Genomic DNA, 24,507 nt, shown 5'->3' with positions numbered 1-24,507 from the left:
ACAGTATAGTTCTTATAGTGGTAACACACTATCGCACCGCACCAAGGTCATTGTGCGACGCACCCATAAGTAAGAGCGAGAAAGCGATATCTCTTTCTCGCTCTTACTTATCGGTGCGTCGCACAATGACGTTGGTGCGGTGCGATACTGTGTTACGGCCTTTATAGTTTCGAAAAAAAGTGGCTGTGACATACGGACGGACAGACAGACAGACAGACAGACATGACGAATCCATAAGGGTTCCGTTTTTTGCCATTTGGCTACGGAACCCTAAAAATGGAAAAAAAATAAAAGAAACGCTCTTATAACCTATTCTTATAGAAGAGCTAACGTCAGGTGATCTTTTTAACTTGAGCTGGTGGAGTAAAAAAGGTCTTCTGATATTAGCTCGACTATATTAGAAAATGTACAGCTATTTTTCTTCCCTGCCGACTTTAAGTTCCCCAATGCATTAGCTGCATTAAAATTACAATAATATTTATTGCATCTTAGGTTACAACAAACTAAATATCTGCTCAATAAATTCACATTTTCATTTCGATACTTTTTTTAAAACGTTAAAACCGAAGCATTTACTGAAAAACGTCATAATAAATTCTATTTTGAATTTCGAATCGTGGAACTGGCTTGTAAATCGTAGGTATTCGAAATGCAAATAATAAGTTCGTTAGCGTTCCCGTGTTGTGGTCGCGAGCAAACAAATGCAGCACATCACTATTCCCTGCCACAAGGCAAAATACCGCGAAAATTCGGAGCGCTACCAACACCAAAATACCAACCGTATGTCTATGGATTAAAATTTCTATTAAAATGACCAAAGCCAATTTATTTCGCTTCGGTTTATCACGTTGGCAGTAAGCTATGATTACTGGCATAGTAACAATGTAATGGGACGTTCGCTGCCTTTTGCATGCACAGAAATCATTAAATTGTTGGATTTGTAGTTACTAATGACTAAAGCTAAAACTGTCGGATTGGATTTAACAATTAATCACTATTTCAACCGAAACAGCCCCAAAATAGACTTTATAAATGCGGCTAAATGATAAGCTTTTAACGATTTTCTTAGCTTTTTTATTATTCGTTGTATATCGCATTGATTTGTATACATTAAGGAATTAAACGCACATGCGCATCCAAGCCCAAACGCACGAACGCGTAGGGAGGTAGGGAGGGAGTATAAAGTCAGTTACAGGTCATGTGTTAATTTAAAGCAGATAAGAAACTTCTAGTGTAATCAATTTACTTTAATCCATTTTCAAAAGCTAAATCAGGTTAGCCAACATTATACACAGGAAAAGAAGACTCAAAGGAGTGAACTGTACCTACGTATCCTATGTTAGTCTGATCTCGTATCACCATTTCTGCGACAGGGGCATAAGTAGTTGGAAACTTCCGTGCGAGATGTAACCCGTACTATTTTTACTAGATTCTGTACTGTGAATGTGGATATGACCTAATCTCAGCAAGATCTATTTTATAGCACAATCTTGGAGTTAAGAAAATTAAGTATCCTAACTAACCTCTCTTACTGACTTTTTTCTGACAATGCTTATCTCTGAACAGTTAGTAGTTGATCACATGATATTTCAGGCATACATTTTGCTCCACGGGCATCTATGTAAGTATTTGAAAGACGTACGCCCAGCGTACGCCTGTCCGTTGTCGTTAATCTCTCGATCATAGTCTGGTCAGTCTTGTCGTTTTAAAAAAGAGTCGTAATATGCCAAATATGATAAACCTTATTCTCAATTTTCATAGTCGGTTTTTGTACAGATAGAAGAGAGATAGGTACAAGAAATTTACGACAAGCGAGACTAAAGTTACCATTCGTGTTCAGAATGTACCAGTATTAGGTATTGCAGCAGTAACGTGGTGCAGCATTAATTGTTGATGAGACTATTGCCTGAAGTAATGCTGGTGCAGTCTGATTAAAAATGTTACCTTGTCTTCAAGAGGTTGCAGAACGGTGACCAAACAAGCTTACGATGGTCCATGATCAGCTTGACCTTGCTTGGGAAACAATGAAATTTGCTGGCATACCACGGACCGTCTATGCGGTTGGAAACCTTGTTGACAGCCGCCCGGCCACCCCTTTATACGCCAACATCTGTGTTAATAGCCAAAATAGTCATTTTTAAGAACAGAACAGCGTAGTAGGTGCGGTACACGCCAGTATAAGCTGGCTTCTGCACGCAATTTCCATAATAATATTCTGTAAACGGTGCGAGGACTCTGAATAATCTCGCTCTAACGGTCAGTGGGAGCTGCTGTTTTAACTTAGTCCCCAAGAGAGGGAACGATTATGATATCCTCGTGCACTTTTGCATAGAATACTCGTATTACTGGATTTTAGTAGGTATGTATTTTGTTTTAAACTTGTCAATCATCCTATTGTCTTATGTTAGATATTGTCTGTCTATCCCACACATAAAAAGTTACAGCCACACGAGCCACACGTTGGATTTTTCAATTAACTAAATGCATAATAAGCGGGCCATTTTATTTAAAGTTGTCCCCTACACTTTGTTTTCAAAATTGGGATTTTTTATGTTATTTCTTCTCAGAATCACGATCAGATCTTTCGATCCTAATAGGAGAAAAAAAGTGTCCCAAGGTTTTTTCCCCATTCCGTTACCATTTTTTCATAGACTTTGTATGGCGGTTTCGGAATGGAAAGATCGAAAAATGTATGGAAATCTTGGGACACTTTTTTTCTCCTGTTAGGATCAAAAGAGCTCATGATTCTGAGTAGAAATAACATAAAACAACAACAAAACAAGTGTAACAACTTTAAATAAAATGGCCCAAGCATAAATTACCTATATACGGCTGCTACCAGTTTTACACTAACATATTCGCTAGTGTGTGCGTAACTTACTTTCTATGCATCTCTCTCGTACTCGCATAATTAGCGCATCGATAATAATTATGTTAACATCTCCCTCTCTCAATCTGTTTTTTGATTTTGCTTTCGAAGTTTCGATATTTAATTTTACATTTTTTTCCAATAATCCGATTGTGCCAGGCTAGAGTTAGACCAAGACGTCTGCAACGATTTTGATAACACACGCAGTACAAGTGTTATTTTAAGGCTGGCGTCCACTAGACTCGCCGAGGCGAATCGAATCGAATCGCAATAATTCGCCTCCTATATTTTTACACAAGAATCGGCGCGCTGCGGCCGGTCGTCAATGGACGCTGTTGCATAGAAAATATAGGAGGCGAATTATTGCCATTCGATTAGATTCGCCTCGGCGAGTCTAGTGGACGCCAGCCTTTAAACGTCAAATTTCGATGAAATATGACGTTTAAATATTTATGTGTCCAACTTGGTCCAACTCTATCCATTATGCATTATGCACAAACATTTTACCAAATTTTACCTTAGGCAAATAATAACATTATTAAAACAAAACACAATTCACCTGCACTCGTGAAACTTGTAAGTCCTCCCGAGTTAGATTTCCTTCGGGACTCGCTTGTCACCTTCCAGCGTCCGTCAGTCGTTACGAATTTGCCTAAGAGATGGCATAGTCGAGTTTAAGGCTCCTTTGTTTTCTTTCGCTGGTTAAAACTCTCTATATTTTCCAAACAATCCTATTACAAGTTGTAATTTGAATGGCATTTAGACGGATGTTTTTTGAAATTTATTACAAAGTTAAATTTTTAAGAACGAACGATCACTAGTTTAGGAGAAAAATATCGATAAGTTAGATTATCGACATAGGAATTCACTATGTGTCAATAAATTTTGCTCAAAAAGTCACTATGTTTACTTTTAGATCTTCAATAATCCTATGATAAAAAATAGCCACAACATTTTATTTATTTACAGAAGGTATGCATATAGGTACCTACATGTAAATTGTTATATTATGTAGGTACTTACTTAATATACCTAGGTCAAAGAGAATAGATAGTATAGAGGGGTCCTGTCATAGTAAATTTTGTAGTCACAGTAAATTGACTGCCATCTATCGACACACGACTAAAACTCAAAATGAAAACGTATAAAATTATCAAAAAAATGTACTTATATATAAATGGATAAATGATTTTATATTTTTATATAATTTTGACCCACGTTCATTCACTGATATCTATGTGTTAAAATTGTTAAATATGAAACGGTGTCGTCACGCCATCTAGCCGACCATAGGCCAAAGGTGTGTGCGCCATCTATCCGAGAATGACTTTTTCTTGATTTCCGAGGCACGTTTTTTTCTTAGACTTTATTCATCTTATACGGAGTTACATATGTGTTTGCCTAGGTGATATTGTCTTTGGAGTAGGTATACCTATGCTAAAAATTGGATCACTAGTAGGTAGTAGAATAGTCTTTATACAAATAATTTCAATAAGCCTATCTTATCTGTCTGTAGTGAAAATTTTTATTTCACATCACCTAATCAGAAAATGGATTTTTCTTCCCCGCTAGGAGGGATCAAAGTGGCACTTTTCTGTTCAACGACATTTCATTGCCAGTATAAAATATTAATATAATTAACTATGAACATCGTATGTACAGCCTGGCAAAAAGAGTAGAAATTAAAGTAGTGGCAGCACTGTAGTGAGATTTTTTTACTACTATATTTTTTTTTTTCCTCATAGTTGATGTGAAAAGCAGTATGTGTCACACGGTATCAAAATTATTTCGTCTTAGGCGTTAACACTTGAATCCCTTATTACGCTCAGGATTCTACTTTAGAATCCCTCACTACGTTCGGGATTCTATTGTAGAATCCATCGCTTCATTCAGGATTCAATGTACGCCCTTGACGTAAATATATCATTTTGATCCCTTGTAACACAAACTACTAATTCTACCACATATCTTCTAGCGCAATTCGCGCTCATTTATAGGAAATTCTAATTTCTTACACAAATTAACTCTGCTTACTCAATTCTATATAAGAGGATCAATGTAGAAATAACTAAAGCCTATTTGAAACCCAAATAAAGATTACTTACCTACTACTATTTAGGTTAGACATCGCCCTTACAATGGAAATCTACCTTGGGACGTAAGCCTCCAATTTTTCTGCCGTAGCCAAATTACAAACTTAATTATTTAAATTACGTTGCTCGAAGAGATACTTTTATGTATTTCTGTCTCGTTTCTTTTACTTACCTAGTTGATATATTATATGGCTGTTCAGAAGGCATATTGGGGATTAAGCTCACGGCTCGATTCGAACAGGGCTATAACCGAGAAAATCAAAGTTCGCAATTTGCGGGCATTTTTCCCTGTCACTCTAATTACGCCTTTATTGGAGTAAAAGAGAAAGATCCCCGCAATTTGCGAAGTTCGGTTTTCGCGGTAGCCCCTCTGTGCTCATATATAGTGTGTCAAAGGACTGTCTAATTTCAAACATAATAGAGAGAATCATACTATCTTTGTCTTACACTAGTACTAGCACCCAAAAGAAAAGGATGGGTATAGTTTTATTTGTTCCTATTTACTGACAAATTGGTTTGACCAGCTATATATAAGATGTCACAGCGATACGATACTGATCTGTCACTGTCAGTGTCTTCATTCATTCATTCATTCTTTTAAAATTATGGCTTCAGCCCATTGGGGCTATTTCGCCAGTGTCGAGGTCGCAGTAGCAGGGTAAAACGATTGAAATTGTACGGTTAGTACAAGACAGTGTACGGTAATTTAGCTCTTGTAAAGCGATAGCGGGCTTTACAAGAAACACGTGGACAACCGGCCGTAGACTCCAAAAATGATGGTTAAACGTGCTTCAAGATAAATTCTCCATTCACTGCACACTACCACATTAGTTTACTGTATAATAGGCTATCGATATTACACTTTGAACAATATTAATGAGCAAAACACAAAGCAATTGATCCCGACGCGTGCCATCAAGATGGCGCTCGAACCGGAAGTCTGTCAGTGTCTAAAGTGACGTTTGTGGTTGAAAAAATGTACCTACCTACCTACATTTAAATTTGCACCCGGTATACCTCGCGGAAGTCTTTTAGAATAAAATATTTTATTTAGCTTTGTAGTTTATTAATTAATTTTAGATATATAGCCGGTCAAATAAGTTTGTCAGTAGAAAAAGGCGCGAAATTCACATTTTGTATGAGACAAATAACTCTTCGCCACTACACTTTTATTTTAAATTTGCCGCTCTTTTCTACTGACGGAAATGGCTTGACAGAGTATATTTAAGCTATTTTTTTATGATTGTATATACACCATTAACTTTACTTTATCTGTTTAACACAATTTTATTCATAGAAAATTTAGTTTACCTATGTTTAAAATGTTTGCCTTGCAATGTGGCAGTTATATTCGTTTACAAAATTTTAAAAAAGTGGAACTCATAATGAATTCAGAGAAGGGTTCAACTGTGTTATCTAAATTTCTAATTGATGTGGGTCGATCGAAGCCATGGGTTGCCAGATATACAAATTTATCTGTATTTATTTACATAAAGTCTGTCACAAGGCCCCAACGTTGTCTGTTCTCTTTGACGGCGCAGCAACTGGTATTAATTCTCTCTCCTCGCTCTTGTAAAAATGCCATTTGTCAAAAAAGGACAACCATACTGTTGACAAGATGAACTTCAAATCAAGTTGTCGCCGATTTGGTGGTTAAATACACAACTGTATATATGTATGTGTGCGTAAAAACATGTATGTTTGTCTTGTTGAGGGATGTCAAAAGTCGATTTTAATCATGTTAATCGATAAATGCTACACAGCCGGAACGGAATAGCGATTAATTAAAGCTTCGATATCTCCGTTAAAAATAAACATACTTAATTGAAATGCTTATTTATGGATAATGAATATTAATATAATAAAATAAAATAATTCAATTATTGCGGAACACACATTTTTGTAGGTATTATGTATTGTAATAAAAAATCTGAGGCTCCTTCTGCACCCGTAATTTTTTTTTAACAAATATGGCCTGGATGCGAGTCCTTTAAGCCAAGTCTTTGTTCTGCTATTCCATTATTATACTTGGTCAAGCAGATCTTGTAAGTAGAAAAGCGCGGCAAATTTTAAAAATGTAGGCGCGATGGGATATCGTCTCATAGAAAATTTGTATTTCGCGCCTTTTTCTACTGACAAGATTTGCTTGACCTATATATCTATATTTATATTTTTGACCTATATACCTATATTTATATTTAACGGCTTCCTAGCCTAGTCGGTAGTGACCCTGCCTACGAAGCAGGAGGTCCCGGGTTCGAATCCTGGTAAGGGCATTTATTTGTGTGTTCATCACAAATATTTGTTCCTGAGTTATGGATGTTTTATATGCATATAAGTATTTTTATATATGTGTATATTATATATATCGTCGTCTAGTACCCACAACACAAGCCTTATTGAGCTTACTGTGGGACTGGTTGATCTGGGTAAAATTGTCGTATAATATTTATTTATTATTATTCTCTTTATTTATTTTTCGTCTTAAGTTAGGTTTGTTATAATATGAATATAAAAGTAAAATATAAAAAAACACTTACAAAACAATAAAAAATACATATAAACACATTATAAAAAACCTAACCTAGGGTGCCGCCGGCAGCGGAGCTTGGCCCAAGCTGCCGGTGGTCAGGGCCGCAGAGTGAGGAACCGACGTACTATACGCGCCGTGTCCAATATTACCGCCTTCTGCATCTGACCCTTGATCCAACCACCATTATTATTATTATTTATATTTGCGCGTTTTTATCAATATAAAATTAACAGGGTTTGCAGCGATTTCCTATAAGTACATGATCAGTTTCTACATTTTGAGCAAATAGCCTCATAAGTACAAATTTTTGGAATACCAAAAGAGTTAAAGAGGTTAAAGACTTCACAGTCTGTAACCTATATTTTACTAGATTTTGTGGTTCAGCACATGGAAACACAAGGCACGCCATTTTGACTGCCGATGTATGGAACTGACAGCGTATCAATGACCCAAATTCAGCCGGAAACCCGACTCCTAACTCAAAACTGAATTGTTGATGCTCAAGTAAATTACTATTACATAGCCCCACGTTACGGTAAATTACTTCATCATTTTAGTGGAGTTAGACATATGGCTATTTTCCGTATAGATTATTGAATTCAGTAGGTAGGGATTTTTTATCATCATGCCTGTCAAGTTCTAACAAGTATGTACTTAAGTGCAAAAGTGACGCATGACATGACAAGTGATAAAAATGCGACCGTGATACCATGGCAGTACGGATATGATGGTCGTACTTGTCTACGCGACAGCGTGATAAAACGGTGTCCGTCACTTTCTACCCCACGGTGTTAAAAAGTGACAGTTATTTTATCACGTGGATAAAGATGGATGAATCCATCCATAATACGCCGGCTGGATGGTACTTATAGAACACTTGATTACGAAAAACAAGACGTGATTATGTTTCGAAGTTGATGTAATAAATACTCGTAGTTTCTAGCTCTAGTCTGACATTCTTAATAGATCGCTTGTCAAAATGTACGGTTCCTTTGACCTCCTGAGTCTGAATATATATTACAATGTACATATTCATGCATTTCATGAACCATATAAAGTAGCATTTCATTTGTTTCATTGCTTTTTAAAACAAACGAAATTCCTTCCAATTTACTTACAGAACAAGGTCAAATTAGAAGTTCAAATACTTTCTATGGTGGGTCTTAAGTACGAGGTTAAAATTTTATAATCATGCAACCAATTGATGCGGGGTACAAGGTAAGACACACATAGTTTATTTTGCTCGTGGCAAGACAAACAGTATGGGGGTTCCTTAGAAGTATTTCGCTTGCCCCAATGTTTCTCTTACCCCAACTAACCTTAATTGTTTTTTAAATAAAATTCGCAAATAATCTCATTCATAAAACTGTTCTAAATATAACCCTTCCAGTAGCAAGTATACCAAAAAGCAACATCAACAAATCCAATATGAACTAATTAAATCAAACATTTTTTTAGGTTTACTCGGAAACTCTAAATTCCAATCAAAATCCTGTTACAATTTCCCAGAACACTATCAAATGCAATTCCAACTGATACGAACTAAAAATAAAGTTATCTGCAGTCACATTTGCTTTCCGAGTTACAATCGAAAAAGAACAAGTCAAACTAGATTTCGCTACTGGAATATGAAAAATGTATCAGACAATTTTAAACACGGAACTGGTGGCGTTCCAATCGCATTAAGAGTGTTTTCACGTTGTTCGATCCGATATTATTAGAGTCAGACCAAGTAAAAAAAATGGCGTATAAATAACATAATATAACACTTGCACGGCGTTTGCTATCAAAATCATTGCAGACCATGCATGCATGGTTCTTGGTCTAACTCTATCAGAATCGCAAAGAAGTAAAATGTATAACATATGTTTTTTTTCTGTATTTATTTATTAATTTAAGAAATCTGCAAAATAAAAATGGTAACCAAAAAAAGACGGACGTCATGTCACAGGGCACTCTCTAACATGGACTGCCCGTCAGCTAGCTACAGGACCGATAATTTTTGTTTGTGTGCCGCTGAAGCAAGGACGGGGCGGCTCGCTCGCCCCAGTATCTATTTACCCACTGAAAATATGAGTGAAATGCACAATCACATCATTTTTAATGTCATTCTGGTGCCAGTGTACGTTTGAATTGGCCTGTGTATCACTCTATGATTGTGTAGGTAGGTATATTGAATATTTTTTAGAAAATATATTTTCTCGGAAAGGCTTACACTGGATTTGGATTGTTTGAAAACTCGACTTTCTCGCGCTAGCACAAGTAGCACAACCAACGGGAATACACGGCCCGAAAACCTGAGGGGAAGTTGGGAACTATAGCAGCGAACGGGTTAAGTTTTAATGCGTTGTTCAATTGTTTCCGGGCCGCCTGAGCGCTTTGATATTGGTATAATCTTATATGTTAACGTTATACAGTTTAAGTCACCTAATCCTGTTCTACGAAGCATTTTCGCTGGCATTATCATTGACAGTGAGCGAAACGTTCGTAGACGAAACGTTACGTCGATGATCAATCCAACGATGAAAAGACTGCAGGTTGTAGAATCGATGTCAACCGCGTCAAAGATGCAACAGCAACGCTGTTGCAGTCGCCATCTCAACGTCACCTTAAGGCTGGGTTTCGATTCGACCAGAGATGTGCGGGGATGCGTAGCGAAGGATGTGTTTGTTAAGAACCAATAGATCACTTCATTTACCTATCCTCGCTCGGCGCAGCTTCAGTGGACAGTATTCTATTGGTTCTTAACAAACACATCACTCGCTACGCATCCTCGCACACCTCTGGTAGAAACGTAACACATATAAACACATGATGGAACACATTTCCTGCCACACAGAGCTAGATGCGGTCATTAAACTTCTTTCAGCTAAAATACGTCATTTGAGAGTGCTAACCCACAGCCGTAAACAGTATGTGGGCGGAACTAGTGTCGGTAGGATATAGAGTCTTTTGAGTCTATATTTGAAGAATTCGACTCGTTTTACGAGCGCTTAAAAAAACCAGTCTTGAGTCGAGTCGTTTGTTGAGTCTTTTTTAAATTCAACTCAAAAGGACTCGAGCCTTTGAATAAAGACTTCGTCCATAATTTTATAGATTTTATCTAAATTAACAGTAAGGACACTAGGAGTGAATTATATTCATGTACCTATATACCTAACTCATGAGTTTCATGTAAAGACGCGTTCCAATTTTTTTCTTAATTTTTTTTTTGATATCTCTGTAAATAAGGACTCGTCGAGTAACTACAAAAGACAAGTTAAAAAGAACTCAAGTTTCGACTTAATTATTAGAGTCTGAGTGAGTCAAGTCTTACAGATGACTCAAAGGGCCAACACTATAGGCGAAACTAGCCACCTTTACGACCTAAAGTTGTCTCCTCAGCGGAACAAACAAGACTAAACTGGAATAGACAAACAAGAATATGCACTATTATTCATAAAATAAATGCCAAAAAATAACTGACTAAAAATGTCATTATTTCATGGTCTGCATCAGCAATTCCACTTTATTTCATGGTTCATTTCGAGAGACCTGTCTCATTTTCATTTTGCACATATATGACTTTTTGTAGGTATTTCCCCTCAAGTTATATAAAGCCTGACCAGGCGGCTTAGCACGGTCGCGTTTTTATCCCTTGTCACCATGCCTGTCACGTTCTAACAAGTATGTAAGTGCGAAAGGGACGCGCATAGTGATAGTCGATAAAAATGGAACCGTGCTGAGCCCGCAGGAATATATGATCACGCGCCATGTTGCTGAATTTCACTGGGAACTATTTTTTTCATACTATACTGAACTGTCGCCCTATACATTAAAATAACAGCGCCCTCTTAACAATGATCATATATTACTGGTCAGGCTTTAACATGAAAAAAATCCTAACGAATGAGGGTTTCCACGATCGAGTTTTACACTAGATGACAGCACCGTGGCGAGAGGTCTAGATGTCATAATCAACCGGCAAATTGTCAATTCCCATAGTAAAATGAATGGTAGTGCTGCTGTCGTTGGAAATGGACTGTCACTTTTAATCGACAACCGTGAAATGTGATGCGGGCTGAGCAGCTGAGGGGCTACCGCGAAAACCGAAATTCGCAAACTGCGGGGATCTTTCTCTTTTACTCCAATGAAGGCGTAATTAGAGTGACAGAGAGAAATGCCCGCAATTCGCGAACTTCGATTTTGTTCTTGCCACGGTATACCTTTACGATCCAAAGTTGTCTCCGCTATGGAACAAACCACAAAACAAAGTAGTAATAGAAGTGAAACGTACGTCTATAGCGTGTGGCATGATTAAGCCTTATTGTACTCAGTTTCACCACAGACTATTGTCAGTCGTGTATCAATTCAGTATGGCGCTGTTGAGATGTCAGATGTGAAAACGATTCCAGGAAAAATTTGAAATAATTACAAATATGCCGCGCTGCTCCATTTTGGAGTGTAAAAACACTAGCCGAACAAAAAATATTAGATATGGAGGCATTTTTTATCATCGGTAAGTATTATTTCAAGTAATATTTCAATATTTTTTACATTTTCAGTTTCCGCAAGTATTTTTAGATTGTTTAGTGCAAAAATCAAATTTATGTAAATGAGATAAGGTTGATATCTACTTAGCGTCAAAGTCATGTACGGGTGCGCTATTCAGCCACAGTGCGAGGACCGTATCAAAAATGTTATCGATGTCGATGTTCGTATAAATACACAGTTCGGTTTGTTTATGTTCATACAATGTTCTTAATAATTTATTTTTGTTTTGCCTCTGGATGATCATATCGAAAAAGTCGTCGCTTATGCACATTTTATATTATGTACAATATATGTTCTTACTTATTTATTGCTATTCAATGGATTATTTGATTTAAAGTTTTTCTTATAGTATTGCATCCATGGATACATATTTGTCAATTTTGTATATTAAATACGAGTAGGTAAGGTGTCAGTTTTAAGCTGTCACATAATTTTACTGCCGGGTATTTGCTGGCCAGTCTAAAGCCCGCTCCACACTCTTGGACAAATCTTAAAGCGGTCTTCACATTCGACCTTTGACTAGAATTTTGACACTTGTTTGACCCATATCGTTTCAATATTTAGTATTTGACGTATCTCATTGTTCGAATACGGCTGTAAAGTCTCCTCTCGGAGTTGGACGGTCAGATGACAGTCTCTTTTGTAAAAAAGAGTGCATAAGCCAATTCTTGTGATAAGTTTCCAAGCAGACCCCAGGCTCCGTGCCTGACGCGGGCCGGCTCACGGGCCGTGGCAAATAGCCGGAACAACGCTATGAAGAAGGAAGATGATGGTTGCGCGACATGTAGCACGTAACTGAGGACGCGGACATCACGCGGGGTGTGCTAAGGAGTAACAGTTTTTATTATATACTCGCTTACAGTTATATGCGTGGTTGGTGGCTTGATTACTTTCAATACGCGCATTTTTTTAATAAAAAGTAAGTAGGTACCTACTAATCGTCGCCAGAAAATATAGTAATACATATGTATAAAGAACCTGAGTAGTTTACGTGTACACTAATCATTAATAAGCGTTTATCGATATCACACCGAATCATGCACATCCCTATCGCATGTGTCAACCTCATGGTCGAATATTTTATCCTATCGCATTCACTCTTGGAAAAGCCATGCAAGTGTAAAAGCAATAGAGCATAAATGTCAATTTACAAAAATAAAAATCGTAGTGCAATTTCGACATAATTTTCTTTGCTGTAAAGTTCAAATTATTGAGATAGGCGAGGGCTCATAATCCTTTTCGAAATAAGATAATATGGCCAATTTTTGTGACAGCGTTTTGGCGACATAGGTTTCCATGCTAATCCAGGCACATGCCGTTTCCCGTCAGAGCGCGGCGCGCTCATTCTTTCTTCCGTGGAACAAACAAAGATATTTTATTCGTCTTAGAATCTTTCATTAGGGATGTCTACGAGTCGAGTATCTACCTACTTGACATTTTTCATTGTTCTGTTTTTGAAGGTTTGAATAATTGGAACCGGATCGACGCTTTGGTAAAACCTAGCTTGTCCTAACCCATAAGTCCCATAACCTAGCTAAATATGGGACACCATACTAGCTTTTCTTTGAATAATAAAAAGATGTAGGTATAGGTAATATTCAGAGTCGGCATTTGCGATGTCAAAATCTGGAATTTGTATTTTGTATTTTGTATAATTTGGAGTTGAAACTCTAGGTCCATGGGGTCCCAGCGCGCATAAGTTGTTCGCAGAAATCGCGAAGCATCTGGTTGACGTAACTGGCGACCGAAGAGCTGGCGGCTACCTCGCACAACGTATCAGCATTGCGATACAGCGAGGAAATGCCGCCAGCATCCTTGGTACAATGCCTCAGGGGCCTATTTTAGATTTAAGCTAGTTATAAATTTCGTTTAGTAGTACCACTGTATATATTTATTGTATGTAAATAAATGATTTAAAAAAAATGTGGAAATGACATCCTTAACTGACAATCTCAGATTACTTAGATATTTTCTAACGACGTTCATAAAAAAAATTCACGATTTCAATTTTAATCTTTGCATAGAATTTATCGAATACATTTATTTACATAACTATTTTCACACACACATAATACACATACTATAAAAAATAAATCAGAACTAGGTGCCTAAAGGACAAAGGCAGTTCAGTCAAACACATAGCTCTCCTTAGTCCAGCTCGACGCAATCGGATAAAAACAAACTTTGAACGAACCCTGTTCAACAAACAGGAGACGAAAGCAAAAACATGTTTCCAGTTCGGGCTTCCTTCTTTCTCGAGTTTATTGTTGTAGTACACTGTGGGGAACGAGAGGCACTATGCCTAATGTTTTTCTAGACGAGACAGAAATAACGACCGTAAAACCACATACTTATAAAGTGTCATTCTATGGAACTTGCTAACTATGTAAATTGTAAACAAACCGCCATACTGAAATCATGATTTAGTGACAGTTTCAATATGGCGGTTTGTTTACATAGTTAGCAAGTTATATAGAATGATACTTTAGTCTGTACCTATCTTTAGGTACTTAAATAAAAGTAAACAAATAATTTGTACAGTTTCAGGTAGTTATAACATTTATTGATTAACCAACCAAATACAAAACCACCTCGATTTGTCACTGAACGACCTGACTTTGACCTACATTATTTGATCATGTAATGTTTTCATCTGCCCTCAACTGGCTTAAGAAGCCATTTGATGGTAGATTTTGTTTACTCTTTGTTAAATACCTAAAAGTTACAGACTATAGTAGTCCAATACTAGGTACAAATATCGTTCACAAGTTTAGTACGTAATATAGGGGAGTTTCATCTATCAAAATGAATTCTGAAAGTATCTATGTTATTTATGTAGTTTTTACCATAAGAAATATGAATAAATAATAATTAAAAATTTCAAAATTAAAATCGAACTTTTTTCTTGTTAGTGACGTCACTATAACAGAAACAAGTGTTAAATTGGTAACAACGGCGAAAAGTTTCCACTGCACATTTGACTTTTCTTTGTCACTCACTGCTATTATGACGGCGGCTACCTTTTCGGCGATTTTTCTTTATAATAGTCAATAGAGATATTTTACGAAATAAAAATACCAGTGGGCTATCGAAGCTATGTATACGAACATCTGAAAATGAAAATGAAAATGAAAAAAATGAAAAATATATTTTAAAAAAACCGGCCAAGTACGAGTCGGATTCGCGCACGAAGGGTTCCGTACCATTACGCAAAACGTTTGTTGTTACGGGAGCCCCACTTAAATATTTATTATATTCTGTTTTTAGTTTTCTTCCTCGCGTTGTCCCGGCATTTTTGCCACGACTCATGGGAGCCTGGGGTCCGCTTGGCAACTAATCTATATTCTGTTTTTAGTATTTGTTGTTATAGCGGCAACAGAAATACATCACCTGTGAAAATTTTAACTTTATCACGGTTCATGAGATACAGCCTGGTGACAGACAGACAGACAGACAGGCAGACGGACAGCGGAGTCTTAGTAATAGGGTCCCGTTTTTACCCTTTGAGTACGGAACCCTAAAAAAGTAGAATACTACAACTATCGTCCATTGTTTTATTATACGAGTAATAGTTAGTTTTAGAAATAGGTACCAGTATTTATAGTAATGTCAGTTCTGTCTGCATCGTAAGTGTATCAAGTAGCTTCGCCCGAGGAAGTTAAGTATTTATTATTTCTGGCTTCCCTGCACCACCAAGAAAAGCTTCCCTCGGCCATTGTGCATTTTTCAGGGTATAAACTAAATCCATCTCGTACTGCTACAATGGCTAAAGGTACTATATAGGTTATTTAGGAAATATAAATAATTTTTAGGAATACTTATTTTTCTTACTTAAAGAATCATCATTTATTTACATACAAGATATGTACAGTGGTACTACTAAACGAAATTAATAACTAGCTTAAATCTAAAATAGGCCCTTGAGGCATTGTACCAAGGATGCTGGCGGCATTTCCTCGCTGTATCGCAATGCTGATACGTTGTGCGAGGTAGCCGCCAGCTCATCGGTCAACAGTTATGTCAACCAGACGCTTCGCGATTTCTGCGAACAACTTATGCGTGCTGGGACCCCACATGGACCTAGAGTTTCAACTCCAAATTACCTTTAAATATTCTATTTCAGTTTCGATGCACAAACGCAAAAAGAAATTGTTAAAATTATCAACAATTATCGAAATTAATTGTCAACGTGTTTTTGGGCCACCCTTTAAATTATTTCAAAACACGTTTTGTACCAAAACTACAGCTGCTATACCTAATTATTCAGTGAGCAGGGTATCAGGTATGGGTAATACCCAGAGAAAAAACCGGAGTTCATTTGGATGGGCTTTTTTCGGATCAGAATAGAATATTCACGAAACAGGCAAGCCAAGAATCTGATTCCATAGGGTTTTGCATTTTTTATTTAGCCGATATTGTGTAACAAGTATTTGTATGTATTTAGATATTTGTAATAGAATGTACTACCTATTGAATATCAAGCAATAGGTGATGTCACGTTCTGTTGGTGACATGTCCTAAATAAGAAATTGAGGAGTCGCCATCCAGGCATAGACCCACCAGACCACGCATACTACTAACAGTTCTGACACGAATTAGAAAACCCATTTAATTATTTAAATACCTACCTTAGGCCGGCGCAATAAATTTCCATTTGGCTGTTATGGTTGTGATGCGTGGTAATAAGGCAGTATGTGTGCACACACCGAGCGCTGTTTGCAGGTGCTACTCCAGTTGACGATCCTCGAAACGGATTGAAACATGTTGATGACGTGTAACGCTTGTTATGAATAAACGATTGATTGATAATTATTCGGTTTAAATTACGCGAGAGACCGGTTTTATAAATATTTTTAATACACCTCTAACCTTGAAGGAAAGAATATAGCCATAAGCGCCGTTATTCCTCCGTCACCGTCATAAAACCTTCAATGCATACAAAAAACTTCATTTTCAATATCCCACGGTCGGTCGAACGCCAATATGTCCTTCGGGGTTGGCTCTAAAACATATTTTACGGCGGGCCCGCGATCGGGTCATGTGGGGCCAGGGAGGGCAGACTGTGCAATACACGCATAAAGGATGACTCACGTTAGATCGGGCCGTGTCGGGGCCGGAGCTTTAGGCGCTTATTACTTTTCTATGACATGACAGGCGATCACATGACGCTTTCCATAGAAAACGATGCGTCGGATGCTCCGGCCTGGACACGGCCCGGTCTAATGTGAGTCATCCTTAACGCAGCTATCTACTCGGTATCCTGAGATCATACAAGTTAGTCCTTAAAGGAATCAAATATCTACTTCTTGCTAGCTCTAAAATCTGAGACTGTAAACGAATCAAAACCGGTTAGTAACGAAAATAAAAAAACGCAAAAATTTGATTTCATGATCATTGTGAAAGAATAAGTTCATAATGTTCAAACATTTCTATAGATAAACTGAATAATTTAACTCGGACAACCTAGGGAGGTGAAGGTTCTCGGCGATGTGATGTGAATACTTTCTGATAGATAGTATAGAACCTATGCATAAGATTATTATAAAACTATTTATTCTGCCACGCTTACGCTCTAAGCCCTCTAAGGTACAGGAAGCGAACAGCAGAATCTATCTTATAACTAATATTGAAGTGCTTTACAATCGACATAAAAATTCTGTCCCTCTCAATCCGTCTATGTTAAACTTGTAATCCATAGACAGTTGACTTGGATGCGTGAAAAATCGCCAGGAATTTTATTATAAAGAAGAACGCGCGTTTATGACATCTGTTCTGGCTGTACTCCCCGTCAGTATCATAGGGTATTTTACGGTGTGACTATCGCGTCACAAGTCTATGGCCTAATTCGTTCAGGACGAATCGGGTGCGATATTTAGAGGGTTAATAAATGGATCGCATTAAGGGTTGATAAGATTTGCCGGGATAAATTGAACTATCGATTGCTGGATTAAGATGTGTTTAGGTATGCATCCTTTTTTTACCCCAGCCATATTTTGAGAGGTGAATATGAAGGTTACGCTGAACAATTTTCAATACCCGACCAACTCTAATATTTAACATAAAAAAAACATCGACATGTTTCACTAATTAGAGAAAATGTATGAATCATTGAATAATATCTAGAAATGTGAATGCTGCATCGCATGTTAAAAGTAACCTTCTCATGTGACCTATATTTAGTTTAGTAATTATATTATATTTTTAAGTAAGTAGGTAAGTAATCATTTATTGTCAGATTGTGCATGTTTTAGACTTTTTTAGCTGTGTGTACTGTCTGTAGCTAGAATCTAATACCTTTAAACGAGCAATTCTTGTCTATATATGTATATATATTTCGTGGATTTCGGAAACGGCTCTAACGATTTCGATGAAATTTGCTTGGGGGTTTTCGGGGGCGATAAATCGATCTAGCTAGGTCTTATCTCTGGGAAAACTCGCAACTTGAGTTTTAAATGATATGTTTTTCGAGCAAAGCTCGGTCTCCCAGATATTTATCATTATGTAGGCATAGAGTCAGTCTAGGATGGTCTAAGCTAACTTTGCACTGATTTGAATAGAACAAAGTTAAGGAGTGTCATTATAAATCTTATACTTTCATAGAAACTTGAAATTACTGTTGCCATTGCCACAATTTATCATTGAAAATGCCATGCAGAGTTAGTTTGGTCCGACTCTATTACTTTTGCAATAGTTACGCTTCTGCTACGTTTAACAAAACTTCTTGGTATGCTTTCATTCAGTACATATTCCGGTTCTGAATAGAGATTGGCCGAATATGGACTTAGCCGAATACGAATATTCGGCCGAATGTTCGGTTTAGATCATACCGAACCGAATATTCGGTTGGGCTAAAACTGCCTAAAACGCTGAAAACATGTTCATACAGGTCCGCGATCTGCTCTCCGCATGTGTTTTTGACCTTTCCTGCCCGATTCGAACTTTAAGATACTTCAATTAATAGATCTAGAAACGATATGAATTAGATGTGTCAATGTCAAAAGTGACATTTTTGTTTGAAGAAACGTCACATTTGACACTGACATATCTAATCCATATCGTTTCTACATCTATTAATTGACGTATCTTAAAGTTCGAATTGGGCCGTTCCTCTCTGGACCGGCCGGGAATGTTTATTATATGAAAAGAAACGGAACCATCTCATGCCTGACCGCGACCTGCACACGCGCCAGCTAGCGGACGCCCTTAAAAAACAATTTGTTTATTCGATAAATATTCGGCAGTTCGAACCGAACTATTCGGCCGAATACGAACATTGAAAAATATGCCGAATACCGAATAATTACCGAATATTCGGCCCATCTCTAGTTCTAAACCTCAATACACATAAAACAGGTTTTATAAGGACCCGTAAACAATAACATCAAACGGTTTTATCGTCACAATTCGGAGAATCGTCAAGAACTCCTCATAAAAAACATTAAAAAGTTACACTCATAATAAAATTACCCCATGATTGATTACCCTGCCCTTTGGCCCTTAATCAATTTAGGAAGGGACAACCCTACAGTATAATTCCCTTAAAATGGACTCGTAAACAAGTTTATGTGGCCAGATATTGATATTGATACAACTATCCCTTTACTAATACCTACATACAGTCATATACTATAGCCCATGTCAATTGACAGTTCGTAAACCTTATTACAAAAGCATAAGGTCCACTTATGGACAGTTATTAGTTACCGTGTACGTGAGGATGAGCAAAATATTTCTCAGACAATTTTATTTGGAAAGTAGACCTTATGTTGTTCCCAATTAGATTGGTTTTTGAACAAGCTTGGCATTGGAAATACGTCCTTTTTTGAACACTGAGTTTTGAGATATGAGAGAATAGTTTAGGGTTGTTCAATCGAAATTTAGCTTCAGAAATAGCGCCAGTTGTACTAATTAGTGGTAATATATGATTGTTAAAAGCATATTGAAAGAATATGACGATAGGTTTTACATTTTTTTGATGAATTTTGATAATATGTATTGATATCTATTATCTAAATAAATAGCTAGGTATGTCAAAAGTAATCCCATTACATAAAACTTTGCAGGGGTTAGGTACTTTTGCTCTGCAGATGATTGTACAGAAGGCACATGATATATAAATAGATAAATAAAATACTCTCTATTGCACACCTCAGTCAAAGATACATTTCAGGATAAACAATTGATTAAATAGGCAACAGGCGGTCTCAACGCTAAAGAGCAATCTCTTTTAGACAACCCTAAACATGATATTAGTTCATTAGACGCTATTATTTACCTACTACGCACAGTTTTCTTAACCTTTTGACTCTAAATCTTCGTATTCCTTTTTGACGAAACCTATCATATTATCAAACACAATTTTGTTCACACGGCTCTGCATGGCCAAAGACAGAAACAGATGGAGAAAGATCGTAAGAGAGAAAGTGAGGTGAGATACAAAAGGGAGGTCACGAACCTCAATATTGAGGAATACGACGCAAGGAGGAGGATCAAACATAAATATAGAATTTTTCCCACAAAATAGTTATTTACGATACAAGTGCGGAAAAAAGGACTCAACTCAACTCAACTCGTGTCGATTTAAAACGCTCCTTTCGGTCGTGTTTTAATTTATCGCCACTCGTTTCGAATTACCTAGTTGCACGTGTATCGTACAAAGTTTTACAGTACATATGGCCCTTTAAACTTTCGACATACGCACGGAAAGTGCTCTTTCCCGCACTAGTGCGAGAAATTAGGATTTTATGTACTGTAAATATTTTTTTATTGCAAGAGCAAACAGTTTACTAACCCATTTCCTTATACAATCTTCACAATTCTCCCAACAAGCTCACACGTCGAGCCACTTTAATTTATCTAAGTACACCAACATTTTAATCTAAGTGAAATGTATTCTCCCATACATTTTATGGGGCGGAACCCTCCCGAGTGTAATTTTTGTTACAACCCTCTAGCCATATTTATGATGGACTGGCTTAGAAGCTATCGGAACGTTAAAATTTATATTATGAAACATGCACCCGGAGATTTCAGCTCTTGTGTTGAGAATTTCCGAGGAACTTAGTATTTTACACGGGTTTTATCTCAGATGCAGCAATATTTTTTGTTAATAATATATTTTGTAGTAAAAGGCACTGGTTTTGAGGATAACCCATAAAACAACAAGAACAATTATAACCCGCCCGATGATAAGCGATTACTATAGTATACATAGATAGACGCTTGCGACTCTAGGTGCGTTTGCTATTGTGCAGGTAACATACACTCCTGACTTTTGAAGAGGCCCATATTATAATCTCTTGAGAAAACTTGATGGAAGTACATGTATTTCATAGTCGGCGTATACGGAAGAGGCCTTTATATGCAGTTCTTGATTAGGGGTTAGTTACTCCCATACAGGACTGCGGTGTACGAGTATATGTGTGTCATGAGTATATAAATATTTTTATTTAATTGTTCCAGAAATCAATTACATCATGGAGACAAGTATCATGGCCCCTCAAGGTATGGTAGTAACGCCCCACCACCTCGCCACCCAAACTGCCCTCGCCATCCTCCGAGAAGGCGGTACAGCTATGGAAGCCATGGTGGCTGCTGCTGCGACCATCGCCGTGGTCTATCCACACATGAACAGCATTGGTGGAGATGGCTTCTGGCTGATTGTACCACCACATAGCGACCCGGTGGTTATTGAAGCTTGTGGAGCAGCTGGCAGCTTGGCTAGTGTAGATTTCTTAGCAGGAGAGAAGACTATACCCTTTAGAGGGATTAAATCAGCCCTGACTGTCCCAGGAACTATAGGAGGCTGGCAAGAAGCTTTAAATTACGTAAGAGAATGTGGATACCAAAACATGTCAGTATCTCGACTTTTAGCTGATGCTATTAGGTACGCAGAAGATGGATTTCCCGTTTCTGGATCTCTGATTCCTGCATTGATAAAAGTAAAGAACTTTGAAGACAACTCGGAGACGTTTAAAGAAATATTTCTACCTAATGGTATAATACTGAAAGAAGGTGAAAAATTGTATCAGAAAAAACTTGCGGGTACTTTGAGAAACTTGTCTGAGCAAGGATTGAGCAGTTTTTACCGCGGGATAGTAGCAGACTTAATAGCAGAGGACATGGCGGCTTTAAACATGGCTATAACAAAAGATGATCTTGCAAATTATACGGCTGTTAGGAGGACTCCATTACGAATGCCACATAAGAAAGGTGACTTGTATAATCTTCCACCCCCAACTCAAGGTACTGTATCTTTGGCCATATTAGGAATGTTGGACAAGTTAAATATTGATGGTAAAGATGAAGGACAGTTTATACATACAACAGTTGAAGCCACCAAACAAGCCTTCAAACTGAGAGACCAATACTTAACCGATCCAAAATATATGAACGTTTCCAATCCGCAAAGTTTGTTGTCTGACAAAATACTTGAAAACATGGTGAAGAACATTAACCCAGATATAGCATCTTCTTCTGGATCTGGAAAAGTTGCTGGAGATACAATCTGGATGGGCATAATGGATAACAGAGGTTTTTCAGTTTCATTTATCCAAAGCATCTATCATCACTTTGGTAGTGGCATTGTTTTGCCTCAAACTGGTATCACTTGCCATAATCGCGGCACGGCCTTTGTCTTAAATCAAGATCACTTAAGGGCTCTAAAGCCTGGTAAGAAGCCGTATCATACATTGAACCCTGCTGCAGCTAAGCTTCATGATGGAAGGGTGATGGTGTACGGAACGCGTGGAGGGGACGGCCAACCTCAAACCCAAGCCGCTATCTTTCATAGATACGTGGTTCAAGGTCTTGGTCTGCAGAAATCTGTGTCGAGTCCCCGTTGGGTGTACGGCAGAACAGTTGGGGATATGCACGACCGACTGCTTCTGGAGGAAAGATTCAGCAATGCTACCGTGGAGTACTTGAGGAAAAGAGGTCATGAGGTTGCTCTTTTGCCGTCGTTTAGTGAGGATGTGGGGCAAGCTGGAGCGCTAGTGAGGCACTCTAATGGAATGTTGGAGGGAGCTGGGGATCCGAGATCTGATGGTAATGCCGCTGATTTTTAAGCTGCGACTGATTTAATTCTTTAGGTTTAAGGTATTCTAAAAAAATCTTTTTTTTAATTATACGTTATGTAAAAATTATTGTTGTATAGCTACGCGTATAACCAAGTTGTAGTTATGTAATTTTTGGGTAACCATTTTAAGATTAAATGAAGGAAAATTAAAAATTTGAATTATAGTTAATGCTTGACTGATGAGAAATATTTAGACTGTGTTTTTATATAAAGTTATACTTAAAAAATATTTTTTAGTAACTATGTTTACAATAATAAATCACGTTAGCCATGTTTAGGGTTACCAGATGACGGGAATTTTCCTGACATGTCAGGAATTTTGGCCTTTTGTCAGGAATGGGGACGGAACACGAAAATGTCAGGAATTTTTTGAATTGGTAGACTTTTTTGATAAAGTACCTTTATATTTACTTAAATTAATCCAAAAACATTGTAAAAAATAATAAATGAGATCCACTCAACTTATCAATAACTTTGTAATTATTAATCAACAAATCTTTAGTCAAGCATAGTAAGCATACATTACATAGATGTATTTAGAAATCGAAATCATGTCTAATATTCGCATTTGCAAAGATAACAATATAATAAGAAGTATTCTCTGCCTCTGTGATTAAAAATAATGTAGGTAAAACATCTTGTTTAATCGGACTACACCTCCCCCCCCCTGTCTTCGTCAAAAATATGAATGTCAGGAAAAATATTCAGAAATCAGGAATTTTGTCAGGAAATTCTAAATTTGTATCTGGTAACCCTAGCCATGTTAGATTAAGCTTTAAATGTATTGTTATTTTATTAATAAATTATGCATGTACGGAACTCAACGACGGAACTCAAATACCTAATAAGGAAATTTTAATCGCTTTGAAATTCAAGGAGAAGTCGAAGTTTTCTATTTACTAAAGCGCATATTTACCTGTTCTCAAATTATTTCCGACATCTGAAACCCGATAAAGCACGTAGCCACTGAGCGGAATTCTCCCGAACTCCCACTAGAAATGAGAAGGAATAAAAATTAAAACTGTACGAACGATTTTAAATTAGACAATCTTTTTGATATATACCATCATAGCTTCCTGAGCACTGGCCGCCAATATTTCACGTTTATTGGAAAGATAACGGAACGAACAAAGAACCGGTGTGGGTGTAAATCAAAATCCGCCATTTTGGAATCATATCACATAGGCGATTATAACATCCGTTTGTTGAGCCGTCATTTGTTTTTGTTGAACAATGGCCTATAAATAACTATAGGGGTTTTTGGGACAGGTGGCTTTAGAATCAAACAATGATTTCTCTTCCATATTCTATTTCACCAAGGTAATATTCTATTGTTACACTCATGGTCTAATAAAACATGGTCTTCTATTCCCAGAGTGACACAGGCCTACGTCACAATAAC

The 24,507-nt window shown here is 37.3% G+C and overlaps 1 protein-coding gene across 1 annotated transcript in view; it reads left to right on the top strand.

The window, feature by feature from the left end:
• LOC134791965 (oxamate amidohydrolase proenzyme-like) overlaps positions 1-23,161 on the top strand; it is a 28,734-nt gene extending 5,573 nt beyond the window's left edge. The window contains exon 2 of the mRNA XM_063763060.1: positions 21,491-23,161. Coding sequence (XP_063619130.1) covers positions 21,505-23,094 — 1,590 coding nt within the window. The 5' untranslated portion in view covers positions 21,491-21,504 and the 3' untranslated portion in view covers positions 23,095-23,161. The remainder of the gene's footprint in view (positions 1-21,490) is intronic.
• The last annotated feature ends 1,346 nt before the right edge of the window (positions 23,162-24,507 follow it).

Source organism: Cydia splendana, chromosome 7 (genome assembly GCF_910591565.1).
Source record: "Cydia splendana chromosome 7, ilCydSple1.2, whole genome shotgun sequence".
Lineage (NCBI taxonomy): Eukaryota > Metazoa > Arthropoda > Insecta > Lepidoptera > Tortricidae > Cydia > Cydia splendana.
The sequence above is the reverse complement of the archived record's forward strand: the minus strand, read 5'-3'. Positions and strand labels throughout refer to the sequence as shown.